This window comes from Poecilia mexicana, unplaced genomic scaffold, assembly GCF_051168715.1.
Source record: "Poecilia mexicana isolate PSO_F unplaced genomic scaffold, ASM5116871v1 scaffold_5, whole genome shotgun sequence".
In the NCBI taxonomy this organism is placed as follows: domain Eukaryota; kingdom Metazoa; phylum Chordata; class Actinopteri; order Cyprinodontiformes; family Poeciliidae; genus Poecilia; species Poecilia mexicana.
In genome coordinates, this window is record NW_028263374.1 from 24,926,299 (window position 1) to 24,939,583 (window position 13,285).

General features: G+C 36.6%; 2 protein-coding genes across 2 annotated transcripts; both read right to left on the bottom strand.

The window, feature by feature from the left end:
- Positions 1-546: 546 nt before the first annotated feature.
- zgc:158258 (uncharacterized) lies at positions 547-6,024 on the bottom strand. Its single transcript, XM_014988220.2, has 4 exons — positions 5,893-6,024; positions 2,766-2,901; positions 2,391-2,586; positions 547-2,280 (listed from the first exon to the last, which is right to left on the bottom strand). The coding sequence occupies exons 2-4, from the start codon at positions 2,868-2,870 to the stop codon at positions 1,193-1,195; spliced, it is 1,389 nt and encodes a 462-aa protein (XP_014843706.2). The 5' UTR covers positions 2,871-2,901; positions 5,893-6,024; the 3' UTR covers positions 547-1,192.
- A 1,298-nt stretch (positions 6,025-7,322) lies between these two features.
- Positions 7,323-12,297, bottom strand: yod1 (YOD1 deubiquitinase). Its single transcript, XM_014988214.2, has 3 exons — positions 12,224-12,297; positions 10,870-11,082; positions 7,323-9,910 (listed from the first exon to the last, which is right to left on the bottom strand). Exons 2-3 carry the CDS (start codon positions 11,075-11,077, stop codon positions 9,216-9,218), a joined length of 903 nt encoding a protein of 300 aa, XP_014843700.1. The 5' UTR covers positions 11,078-11,082; positions 12,224-12,297; the 3' UTR covers positions 7,323-9,215.
- Positions 12,298-13,285: the final 988 nt, after the last annotated feature.

Below are 13,285 nucleotides of genomic sequence, written 5' to 3' on the forward strand. Positions count from 1 at the left end.
TCCTAGTTGTTTTTTTTAAACTATTGTTTCATATCACTAAAGCTGTGTCAGTTTCAAAATTTGATGCCTAACTTTTGTTCAGACATAAAAGACGGAGACACCCAGCCACTATTAAAACTTTATTCAATGCTAATACACAAGCTGTTCAGTCAGAAGAGTTCCATGTGTTGGGTATCAGGAAAACAGAGAAAACAGATTATCTTCAGCAGCACATGGGGGTTGTCCACAAGATAATCGGATAACAGAAGAACAGCTGAGCAGGCTGTGTGAGTGGCTGAGTGGCCTGTAACATTAGTACTTTAGATGATGTTCTGTAATGAAAGTACAGAACAAACTTCTTCGGTTTCAGAAAAAAATAATTTATAGGTCAAAAAACCTGCAGGTCATTTTAAGTTGATCAAATTACAGTTTCCTTGTTAACAGCTTTTTAGCTGCACTGCAAAACTCAAAATGTGCTCTGCCGTTTCTCACTTTTCCTGAAGTATGTGGTCTGGTTGGACATAACATGCAGTTCTGAAATGAGCACAATAAACAAGGCTTTCAAGATGTGGTACATTCTGTGCAAACTTTATTTTCATAAGCATTTGTGGAAAACACAGAGGATTAAAGCATTTACATACATTTATTGGTTTTTAACAGTAATTGGAATGTACAATTCCAACATGAACAATTCAGCTTTCTCTTAGATGATGTAACTCAAGCATGCGGAAAAACATTGTTTGGTATTCAAGTATTTGGGATTCATTTTGCAGTTAATTAATGAACAACTGCAAAATCGTCCTTCACAAAATCCCAAAAACAAATAAAAGCTGCAACAGCTCTTCTTCAGGCACATCTGTGAAAAGTGAACAATCAATAATCGTCAGTTAGGGCAATGCTCCTTACTCACAATTAGGCTGATTTAGTTTTTGGTTGCCTCATTTTGTGCTGCATCAAGCTGAAAATTATAATTCATACATATTTTTGATTTAGATAACATTATCTTGAGAAAAATATACAGAAACTGGGTTTCTGTATATGACTCGGTTTGAAATGTGCAAGGCATATTTTGAATGAGTTTTGGAACTTAACTAAATGTTCTCTTTACGAATGAGTCTTATATTGTAAAGAGTTGGAATGCTCAAAGTTTCCATGTAATACTCAAACGCCCATAAATCCTTTACGTTAGACACACTCAAGCTATATGCAAGGTTTATCTCTTTAGCAGGCCTAGTTTTCGGAGAGCCTCTTTTCGATCTGATCCCACTCCAGGAACCATCATCGCAGTGTAACCCACTGAGTCTACAGGGGTGTCGGATGAAGACTGAGATGTGGTGGCAGTTTTTGTTGACTTGCCATAAAATTTGTGCCGTGGATGCTTTCCCTTGTTTTTGTAGTCGTCTTGTTTAGCGGAGTGCTCCAAACCTTCTGTCTTCAACCCACTGGATTGAGATTGAACATGTAATAATAAAACAGGCTGTTGTTCTTCCTTGGATGGCTGATGGACGCTAGCACTGTTCTTCAGAGGCCTGTTCTTGGGTTCTGCTGTCTCTTGAGAGGAACAGAACAATGCGTTTCTTGTTGGGTCTGATGGATCTCTTGCAGGTTTTTTAGAGAGAGGTTTTGCTCCATCCTCGTGCTCGTGTCCTTTCAGGAGGCCGAGCTTCTGCAAAGCTTCCAGCCTCACAACCTCAGGATTTGTTGCTTGTTTGACACTTTCTGAAAGGTCTGCTGTTAGGGATTCATTTTGAATTTTTGGATATATATTGGCAGACATTTTTTTAGGTTTTGGGGGCACAACAGGAGGTACTACCTTGGGCTTGTTCATGTCTGAGAGGGATTTATCAGGTTTTGTGACATTTCCCAATTTTGAAACTTCCAGTGGTGGTGGACATTGTCTGTCCAAGTCTATAGTGTGATCAACTGTTGGACATAAAGGCGTCTTCTTCTGGGAGGCATTTCTCCGTAAATGAACTAATGCATCATAAGATAGAGGTCCTCTTGTTAAAGGGCCTTCAGCTGGCTTGGCTGAGTTTTCTCTGGGTTTCGTGGAAGGCGGTATCACATTAACCCCTGAAGGTACTGGGGGAGCAGTACGTTTCTCGTTGTGACTGGGAGCTGGCTTGAATCTGAACTGAGACTTAGGAGATGCTGTTTTGTCTACAGGGGTGAGTGATTTGGTACTGGGAACAGAACACTGAGAACCACTCGCCACAACAAGAGGTGTTGGAATAAGGTAGCTCTGCATGTGTTTGGTGTCAACATTTTTCTTGATGGGTTGGTTGCTTGGTTTCTGTGAGCCTGAAATACAAACAAGTACAGGTTTTACACCCAAAATACAAACTTTCCTTTGTTAGAGGACTCTGTTAAAACCGAATCGTAATCTAACATGTTCTAAAAAATGAGCTCACTGTTGATATTGCTTTTGCCCAGAGAGTGAGAGAGGTCAGCCAGTTTGGCTGAAATGTTTCCATAGGCGGGAAGTTGTTCAGGTTCATCATGTGAGAGTCCACTATCGTCTTCATTTTCCAAAGACTCAATAGTCTCCTCCAAAAACATTAAGCAGGCCTTCTCTTCTGCAGAAAGATGCTCTAGACTATCTTCACTCTGAAACACAAATGAACTCATGAAGCAAACATAATATGACCTAAAGATAATAAACCTCAAGTACAAAACAACAAACACTAAAAAAACCCAAAGACATTATGTAACACTGTGGTCTTTATATTTCTAGGTGCTTTGAAAAATTAGCACAAAGATTTTTAGGTTTTGGAGGCAAAACTTACAAAGCCAGAGTTTGCGCTGACAACGCTGTCGCAGCTGCCAGCACTGTCCATGCCATTCATTGTTGCTGATTCAGTCCCACCTGGCCAGGTATCGCTTTTGGGCATTTTAGTCAGTGGCACACAATGTGGTTTTCATCTGTTGAAAGAGTTTAAATCAAGAACGTGAACAAGGCAACTACAAAATGTATTCATGCAAATAAGATTTGCTGAGAGACAGCTATGTAAAATTGTTTTTAATCTGTCATTATTTGTTAAAGACATGCGATGACAGTTCTAATCATATCTAATGTAAATATCTGTGACATTGATTTTTTTTTTCTTCTGTAATAGTCAACAAATTAAGACTGCACATTAAAACTGCATACTGTTTACAGCTTCCATCCTCATAAGATATAGATGTTGTGTGGAAAATAATTCAGGTTTGCTGCTGTGTATCTGAAATTGAACCCTATAGTGTGGTAGACGTAAAACCACAGTGAGGCCATTTATAAGATGTTACTCAAGTTCATTACTGCAGACTTCTTATTCTTGTCTTCCTCTAAGACTGACTTACCTTTCTTATCTGCTGACCTGAAAAATTGTGCAAGCATTGTGCAGTTTCACAACCGCTGCTATATAATGATTAATTTAAAGATCTTTTCAAGGAAACAAAGGGAAATATGCACTCATTGTAAATGTTGGTTTGCCCTAATTAATACATTAATACATTGATTCATCATCTGCTTTGCTCTAAAAAGAATAATAGCATAAAACAAATCAATGTCATATCCTGAAACTGTGAATAATTGACTCATAAACAGAAAGAGTTGTAAAATAAAGCAACACAGACTATAGTTAAAGGCAGAAAAGAATTAAGATATTAAAAAAACTAATCAACAGCTTTTGCTCCCCAGTTCCATGTCTGCATTTGCATTGGACTTTTTTGACTAAATATTTGAAATGCACGTATAACTCTAAAATCATGGGGCTCCTTTTCTCTTCAGCTAATTAATAAATGTTTTTTTTTTTTTCAAATGATTGATACTGCTTTAAAAACATTATTGTGCACAGGAACAGCTATTGGTTTATGGCACACTTTTAAAATTTTTGACTTTATTTAGAATTTGATAGTATCAACACATATGTAGCACTGATTGAATAAAAGAAGCTGACAAAAATACTTAGCCACAACTAATCTTATTGTTGTTGAAACAAAGGTAATCCACCGGGTCATCAGTCACTCAAATAACACTGCTGTTTTACTGTATTGACTCTTGCTTTTAAAGATTGCAGAACTGTAAAAATATTAATTAATAATTAATGAACTGTGACTGGTATTAAACCTGGTAGTAAATATGAAAATCACGTGAATTATTTTTTAAACAGTACGTGCAGAGCAGCAATCTTGGATTTTAAAATCATCTTGATTATGCTGGACTGACTTTTAGAGTTGAACAGCTCCCAAAGTTGGGCATAGTCTTTTATTTTAAGATTACATAAAAGTTTTAAAATGTGAAATGACATGTCAGGGAGATCATAAAGTAAAGTGAGGCTTGTGACCGATTTTAAATTGCTCTTGTAGTTGGTGTTATTATTTTATTATTGTTTGATAACGTACTTTACTTTAACTTGTAAAGGACTCCGACTCTTTATGATAATAATCATTGCCTGCCTGCAAGATTAACTAAAGTAGCATCCAAAATATAATCTTGGGTTTATGCTTAAACATTACATATTGTCAGTCTGCCCACAACGTGTTTAGTCTTAGACTGTTTAAATGTGTTTCCTTTTCCAGTTTCACTGAAAGTTGTCTCTATTTTCTCTAGAGTAAATATTTTCTGCAACACTGGAGTGACTCACATGCACAGAAAATTTCCAGCCATAAAACCCCAATTTCAAAGAATACCAGGCTATCATACCTTAGTGTTTGACAGATAGCTCCTGTCCTGCCCAGAGCATGTGACTTGGATTACAGCACACATGGCACTCCTAATCTTACTTTAGTGGATCAGTTTCAGAGGAAGTGGAGGGTGGCAGTAATGGTCTTCTTAGAGCTATTCCATATCCAGTTTATACATGCTATTATCTTAATCCTTTTTAGTGTAAACGGTGGGCATGAAAGACTACTGTTAAGATGTGTTAGATCTTTAGCAGAGCATTGCCATTTTAAGATAAAGATGTGCTTTAATGTTGCTGTTTCCCAGATAGTGCTGCAGATTTAGTGTAAAAGCCCCTTCAGTATGAATCTGGCAACACTCACCAACAAACCTTGGGATACATTTCAACACCTGAGGCAAGGGCAGCAGGACAGACCCACAAAAACATTGAAGGCACAAAAGCATTTGTGTTCACTGTGCAAGTTTTGGTATGTCAATCCAACTCTGTAAAACTTCCAAGGCCCTATTGCCACATAAGTAGGTACAGGGGCTTATCTGTACTACTGTAGATATAGTTCAATGTATAATTCTTAACAATACAGAGTTGTTGATATGTTGATAAGGTTTAGTTTGACGTAACCTGTGGCAAATACCCAAAAACTCCTCACTAAATTGAATTTTTGGTAATCACATGTTTTCTAAATTATTACCATAGAGTTATGACTTTTTTTTTGTTTAATTCATTTGCATTGTAAAAATGTAATTCACCAAGCCTTTATCTCGACACAGATACTTTTATTACCCACAAAGCTAGGATATGGCTACCACCATAATGTTCAATGAGCCAGAAAATACAGCAATAAATTTAACTGCCTCAAGGAAGTTATGTAATAAGCAACATCAACCGTTTTTGTTTTCCCAGGGCAGCAATAAATCTGTATCTAAGTTTTAATTAGGGCCTAAGTTCATTTTTGCACTCTTTCATAATGTGTGCTACAATATTCATTAGAACATCCACTGATCAGTAAGAGCCTAAAAATGTAAAACTTTGATATAGCTAAAACCTAAGTAGTGACCTGATTGTCACTTGAACTGTCAACAGAGTAAAATATTCTAAGCAGAAATCGCTTAAAGTGGTTTGAAACATTTAGTTTATTTCATGAATTTAATTCAATCTATTAATGAACTAAATTCTTTACCTACATACACGCATGCATGACAACAGTCAGCTAATACAGTGATGTTTGCCATTAAGTGGTAATGATGCCTACCTGTCTCAGTCCTCGCGCAGCCCACAGGTGGGACAGTCATCCTCAGGCTCGCTTTCAATTGTGCGCGAGGTAAGCGCGAGGACCTGAAAACACCTGCACGGACTTTGAGCTCTAAGCTCTCAGCCAATCAGATGGCAGCACTATCCTCGAGGCACGCAAGGCTGTCAGCGTCATTTTATAAACAATTGTCTGTTTTGTATTGTTTCAGGATCAACAGGTTCGAGTCAGGCTTTTTATAGAATGTATTTGACAATAAGCTAATTATATTGAAGCGCTTTAAATAATGTGATTTAATGTCAGCCGCTCTTCCCTCCTATGAGTAGTTTTATCCCCCTGTCATCGGTTTGTAGAGGTACTAAAATGTTATACGACGTTCTCAAAAAGATATTTGCGAATAATTTACAAAAATCATTTGGAGTTTAAGAAAAAAAAAACTTTATTATTGCTAATTATGTGTGGGACAGAAAACGGATCAATTAGTTTGGGTTGAAAAAGTGACTGCACCTCTTGATCTTTAGTCTCTAGCAGCGGTGACAGCTGCAGTTGGTCAAACAGTGACTAAATAAAACCTGAATCTTATTAAGTGAGGGTAGCTTAAGATAACGTAGTGTAATCTCACTATGACTTAAAACAGGCAGTGCCAAACTTCTTGCTTGAATGCTGAGAAAATATGGGTTATGTTTAAAATACTGATACAGCTATCAGAGAAGGTTTTTAAAGATTTTTTTCCTCCCAAAATAATTAAATTCAAAAATAAAAACAAAAACAACATATGTGTAGATTCATTACAGTAAGTGAAATATTCCTTATTTTTATTTCTGGTGATATGGATGACCATGCAGCTAAAGCAATTAATGTTTCTCCTTTGACCAACAAAAAAGTTTTAACACAGATCAATCTGTGACTCTGCTGAGTCACCCCATATATCTCTATGAGGATTCAGCCAGCCAAATTTTATGGCCAATCAAATATAATGATGTAATGGTTATTGAAACAGGTACTGGCTGATTAAGGAGTGGCTTGATACAATAGCTGCAAGTCATGTCCTGGATACATCTGTATTATGGCTCCTAAAGAAATTGACACCAGCTGCAGTCTATGCCTTGTATATCTCCCCAAAAATCTTTATTAGGCTTCACAATCTGTTCTTGACTGAGAGACACACTCCTTATGGTAATTTGAAGAAGTAACCTAACAGTCATGTTTGTGGGAGGAACCGGAGCACCCAGAGAGAACACACACATGCACAGGGAGTACACGCAACCTTAATGAAGAAAGGTCCAAGACTGGGAGTTGAATCCTGGACCTTCTCACTGCTACAATGCTACCAACTGCGTCACTGTGCAGCCCTACTGCAAGACTAATGCATCCTAAACCACAACTGTGACTGTGCATTGTTTGTTTATGCAATAAAACTCAAGACAACGGTCTTGGCTATAGCTTTTATTTGCGACAACACTGGAAAAAAAAAAAAAAGAAAAAAAAAAATCAAGTAAATCCAGTTATTCCATAGTGCTTTGTGTGCAACATTCATTGTTGTTGTTAGTCATGAAAACCTGGTAAATACAAACAAGACATTTCATTGTTTCACCTTATGCAAGCTCATTAACCCAGAATCATAGCTAAACAAACTACAAAATATAAATGATGCACGACACACATAAAAAATACAACTCTAGTTTGTGTTATAAGTCATCATACCCAACTCCTTACCACCACACCGATGTTTAAAAAGTATTAAATCAATCCTTCCACAGTCAAACTTACCATTTTGGCAACAACTCAGTACCAATATTGTCATAACAAATGTGTAAAAAAAAGAAATACTGGTCGAACGCAATGTTGGGCAACAAGAGAACTGCCTGAAGAAACAAAAAATTACCTCCAAATAAACTCTCTCTGACCCGGTTATTAAATTAGTGTAATTCCATGCAAAGCAATGATGCCTGACTTAATCATAAAATGTGAGAACATGCTCCAGTTGTGCAAAATGTACAGTAGAAGAGCGGCAAACGTAAGTCAACATGCACCAAATACTAAGACCTTAAGTGTCTCATCAACACAGAAACAGGTGCGGTTTCATGTTGCATTAGAAGTTAAAGGGTTAAACCTAATGGTGAGTGAAATCATAATTGAAACAACAAAAATCCCTTAAATATTAGATCAGAAAGTAAACGGTTAAGGCTAATTAGCAAAAAAGAAGAAATAATTACTGAGTAAAGCTGATCTCATACACATACCTTATAATTAGGATTTCTAGACCACACTACACCTCTCACACTGTTAAACTACACACTTTTAATACATTTGTTTGTTTTTTTCTCTGTGCAGCAGTTCAAAAATACAAAAAACTTTCACAGCATGATATTTAAAACCTGTAAGCCAGAATTACAAACTCCTGTGAACCTGTTAAACCAATCAAATGAATCATGAGCTACACATTTTGTAAAATGAGTTTACAGCACCTTTGTTATTTTAAACAAAACAAGATCACTGGTCAGTGGCAATCTTCACACCAATAACAAAAAGGACGTACTTGAGCTAATTTGGACACACTTTGCTATATAATATTTTCATTTAAAATGTGTTTATTAAATCTCAATGTCAACTGCTCCATAAATTCAGGCAGATGTCATAAACAGCACATTTGCAGATGTATGACTATCTTAGCAGTAAAACGCATTACTTGTGCTCAACATCTAAATATCTGAAGCTAGACAAATAATCTTACTAATTAAATTCTGACATCTGTCTGCAAACAGAAAAACAACACTATAAAACCAACATGGATAACAGTCATACTGGCTGTGCTGTGTTTAAGACAACAGTGAATCAGATCACATCTCAGTACAAATAATTCTTAGTCGTTGTCCTCAACCTTTTGCAGAGACATGTACAAAGTAAGTTTGGTCAGTCGCGGTTTAAGTAGCGGCAATTTGGTGCATTTTCAACTTGAAGCATAAGCCACATTGGTTACATCAATGAGATGGGTGATCTCAGCAGACCAAAACAAATCCTAAGAATTGTTTGCATATATAACTTCACTCCACTGAAAATATCTGAAACAATCCATTACCGACCCACAAGATGGATTAGTAACAGAGTACTACAGTAGCATTTTTGACCTTAAGAGCTTTCAGCAGTTAGAAGGTAATACTGAACCAATTCGAGGCTTAACACAGTGTCTGAGGATTCTCCAAATATGTCAAAGGATAATGTGAGGTAGAGGATAACACAAGCAGGCCAACAAACTTTGCCGGACATGAGGGCACAGGAGTTGGAGGTGGTCATATCTGTGAAAGGGAGAGAAGATAATACAGCTTTCACACTTCACCAAAATTGGTGTGGCCCGTCTCCTTGGCATGCTCACGGGCCTCCTTTTGTCCCACCAGGCCCGTCTGGCACACCATGCAGCGCAATGCAAAGCGGTTAATGTCCGTGAACTGACGCTTGCGGCGGGCCTCGTCTGCCAGCTCAAGGGCTTGGGCCAAGATGATGTCATCAGTGGTAGAGAAGATAGTCTGAGGTGGGGTATCGGATTGGGGAACCTCTTTTTGCAGAGGGTCATAGTGGATGCCGTCGTAGATGAGCAGCACGCGTTTTTGGTATCCAGCATCCTCTCCAAATCTATCGACCCGAACTGTCTGGGTGTCCACCACACAGATCTCACACTGGTAAAACTTGGACAGGATGGACACCTCAATGGCTCCCCCCCAGGTGTCGTCACGTTTTATCCAGGCGCAGTACTCCTCGTTGGTTTTTCCCAGGACTGCCTCACAGTAAGCTGTAGGGTCACTTGACACTATCTGAGCTATAAGGCTGCGCATTTCGGGGGCACAAGCGGGGTCATACACACCTCCTTCGACTACATAATTCACGCTAGTAAAGAGGCAGGAGTTGTCTGCTGGGACGACTCGACGTGCCAGCACAGGAGAGAGTTCCAAGTGGGGCGCTTTCAGTATGGGATGATCCTGAGATTTTGACTTGTTCTTCTCCTCCTCAACAATGAGTGTGTCTCCTGTATACAATGATACAATAACCCAACACTTAATTTTTTTTTTTTTTTACCAAACTGATTGAGAAGGAATAAAGAAAGATTATATTGACTAAAGGTATCCAACATTAGCTCATAATAAAATAATATTGCTATTCTATTCTATCCAGTCCTAAAAATTTAAATCTCACATTTTTTCATTCAAGATTCTACTTCTGATTTTAACAGATGTTTTTCTCGCTTTCTTTTCTAAATAAATAAAAAAAATTTTTTTACAAATCTCAAGAGAATATTTTCAAAAAGCGGCTTGTATTTCAATTGTCCCTTTTCTGAGTAGGAGTTTTTAATTACCAAAGCATAATCATAACATTAGCAGAATAAAGATGCAATTTTACCATAAGACATCTTTCTTAAAATTACGAGAAAAAGTCGTTTTAGAGAGAAAAAAACTCCGATAGTTATCAGCATGATCAGCTCAGTTCATGTAGACCTTTCTTCTATTTCTAGAAGTAGATCTAGAAAGTATTTTTGTAGAAAGTAATTAAGTACTCTATTTAAATTTTTTGTTATTTTACATGTTGGAGTTCTCAAAAAATTTGTACTTAGTTCTTATATTATTACTTAATTCTGTTAATATTATGACTTTATTCTCATACTACTACAACTATATTTTGGTAGTAGTATTACTTTATTCTCGTAATTAAAAGAAGGAGAAGCTGTAAAACACGCTTGTCAAACTAATTCTATCTGATACGTTTAGAGTATAAAAAACACACACTTTCATACTTTGTGGATTATTACAGGAGTAAATTTAAACATTGAAACTCCAATAAGTTAGTTTTGGAGCAAATATAGATGTTATTACATTGTTGCATATTTCTGATTGTTAAAAATTATCTTCTTTGAATCAGTGTTAGTATTTTATTAGCCTTAAATACTTGATTTAGTGAGTCATCTGTATATTTTCCCTGCGTGAAACATACCTGATTTGATGGGATAATCTTTTAAATGAGCATCTAAATTTCGGAGATCAAGGCTGGATGGCGGGTAGCCAACCATTATTTTCTGCACATCGCATGGGATCCCTGTTAACTCCTCCACTTTGCTCTTCAGCTCCTGGACGCAGGACTGGTGAGTCAAACCTTGCATTATGTGGCTCCCGTTTTTGGTCTTACAGCGAAGCCGCAACATCTTGCCTGCAAAAAGTAAGAAATGTCTAATCTTTGTGTTAAATATCTCTCAAAACCTATGGACATACTGATCCACATCCACAAATAAGAAAAAAAGCATGAATTTAATTAATTTTACAATTAAACTGAATCTCCACACGACTAGTGTGATCAACATGTTGGGGTATTACAGTTGTCTTTGAGAGAGTTTTTATATTTATTCATGTCCAGCATCTAATCTGGTGGATTTGTTGGAGTTTTTTTTAATCTGTAAGGTTTTTTCTACTTCTCCTGTCTTTATTATTGCATAATACTGAAACAGTATGAGATAGATCATTCATTTTAACCCAAAATAAAATGCTTGTAAAAAGAAATACAGCTTTCTTGACATGTAACACAGTTAACATTTTTATTTCTGAGTTTATTATTAACATTTAGGACACTCAAGGCAAAGGATGTCCCTCCCTTCCAGTGAAGTCATGCTGACTGTGTTGAACTATGTCTATTTTATGATCATTAACAGGGATTTATTGGACTTAACTGATGGAAGAAATTCTGAGCCTGTATTCCCTGAATTACCTCCAATAGATCCTGTTATGATTCAGTCATGATCTAACGTGTACTCCAGCAGGAAGCCATCACAACCGTGGCACGGCTAACCCACTGTGACCCATGATTTAACTTTTTAAACAAAGCAGCACAGGTCAAGAATGACAACAGAACTGCTGACCAGTAGGAGAGTAAACACGCGACTGCTCCACTGCTTTGTTTTGGCTTCTTTGTTCCAGTTAACGACTTCATTCATTATCACGGTCCTACATACAGTAGGCTAATCTAATAATTCAGCACCAAACTGCCAAATTTAGATTTTTATACTATACACTTGTAAAATACAGATTTTAACGACAATGTGTTAGAACAGTTTGAGGAGATAAATGAAAGAAACATCCGTCTGAGAGATGTTTACGCTAGCTAACCATGACGTTAATTGTGTTGCTAACATTAGCAGGCTAAGTTAGCCGTCAACCTATCCGTGCTCACAAAACAGTTCGAGTCTAAGCTTTCCATATCGTTTACCTGATTAATACACCAATCATTTGGCAACTCTGAAATGTTACACGATACGTTAAACTTTCAGAAACAGCAAAGTCTGTTGCTGTTTTCTTACCTGACGTTGACTTCTACCCTGCCTGCCTTAAACAAAACACGTAAAGCGAAAGGAAGTGACGTCAGTTGAGTTCTAAGTGAAAACGATTAAACCCGTACTTTTCTTTATTGTTCACACCTGTACAGTTTTTGCTTTTTATTTTGGGTGTTATTGCTTTCAAAGTTTGTTTTCATGTTTATGCGCTATATTGTTTGAAGGTTAGTAGTCTTGTCTACGGGAACTTCAAAATTTGTAGTAAAAGAAAAACAGTTCTCAAAATTAAGTAATTTTGACATTACATGTCCTGGTTCTTAAAACAGGACATGTTTAGTCTAATTTCATGTCATACTGTGAGGAAAAATGCTGGATTATTGGTCTCAACTTTTTTATTGAAAAATATTGATTTGGAAATGTTTCTTTTGCCTTAATTAATTATTTTGTAATTATGTTATTTGTATTATTTTATGTTTTTTATTTAAATTTTTAATAATACATTTTTATAATACCCGGCATTGCACATAACTTTATTTCTGTCTGATGACACACTATAAAATGCTAAATCAGATGTCATGAGTTACTCAGTACTTAAGTCAAGTTAAGTTTACTTTTAGTTCTTACTTAAGTACAAGTTTTAGGTGTTCTACCTTTGATTACAAAGGTAATAATAAAAACAGTCTCTTGTAAAATTGGAAATGTTTTTCTGTTTTTTTAAATATGAATCAGCAGTATATCATGAACACAAATGCCAAACATGTCAATTTTTAGGGTTTATCTTTTTATGTGCTACAATTCACTATCGCTTCACAGATATGGGTCTCAAATTTGATTTCTGACAGATAAATACATTAATAAGGCATTAAGACAACTGATAAGTCGTGAAAATGGTATTGATATTGTGACGGGTTTTAATCATTGCAGCTGTTTGTGGGTGGAAAATATTAAGCAGGAAGGAAACATTTTGTCCTCAAAGTTGGCAACAGTATCATAGGCAAGCATGGCTCAGTGATGCGACAAGCTACTGTGGCTCAAATTGTTAACGAAATGAATACTGGCTCTGTTAGAAATGTGTCAGAAAACGATGCA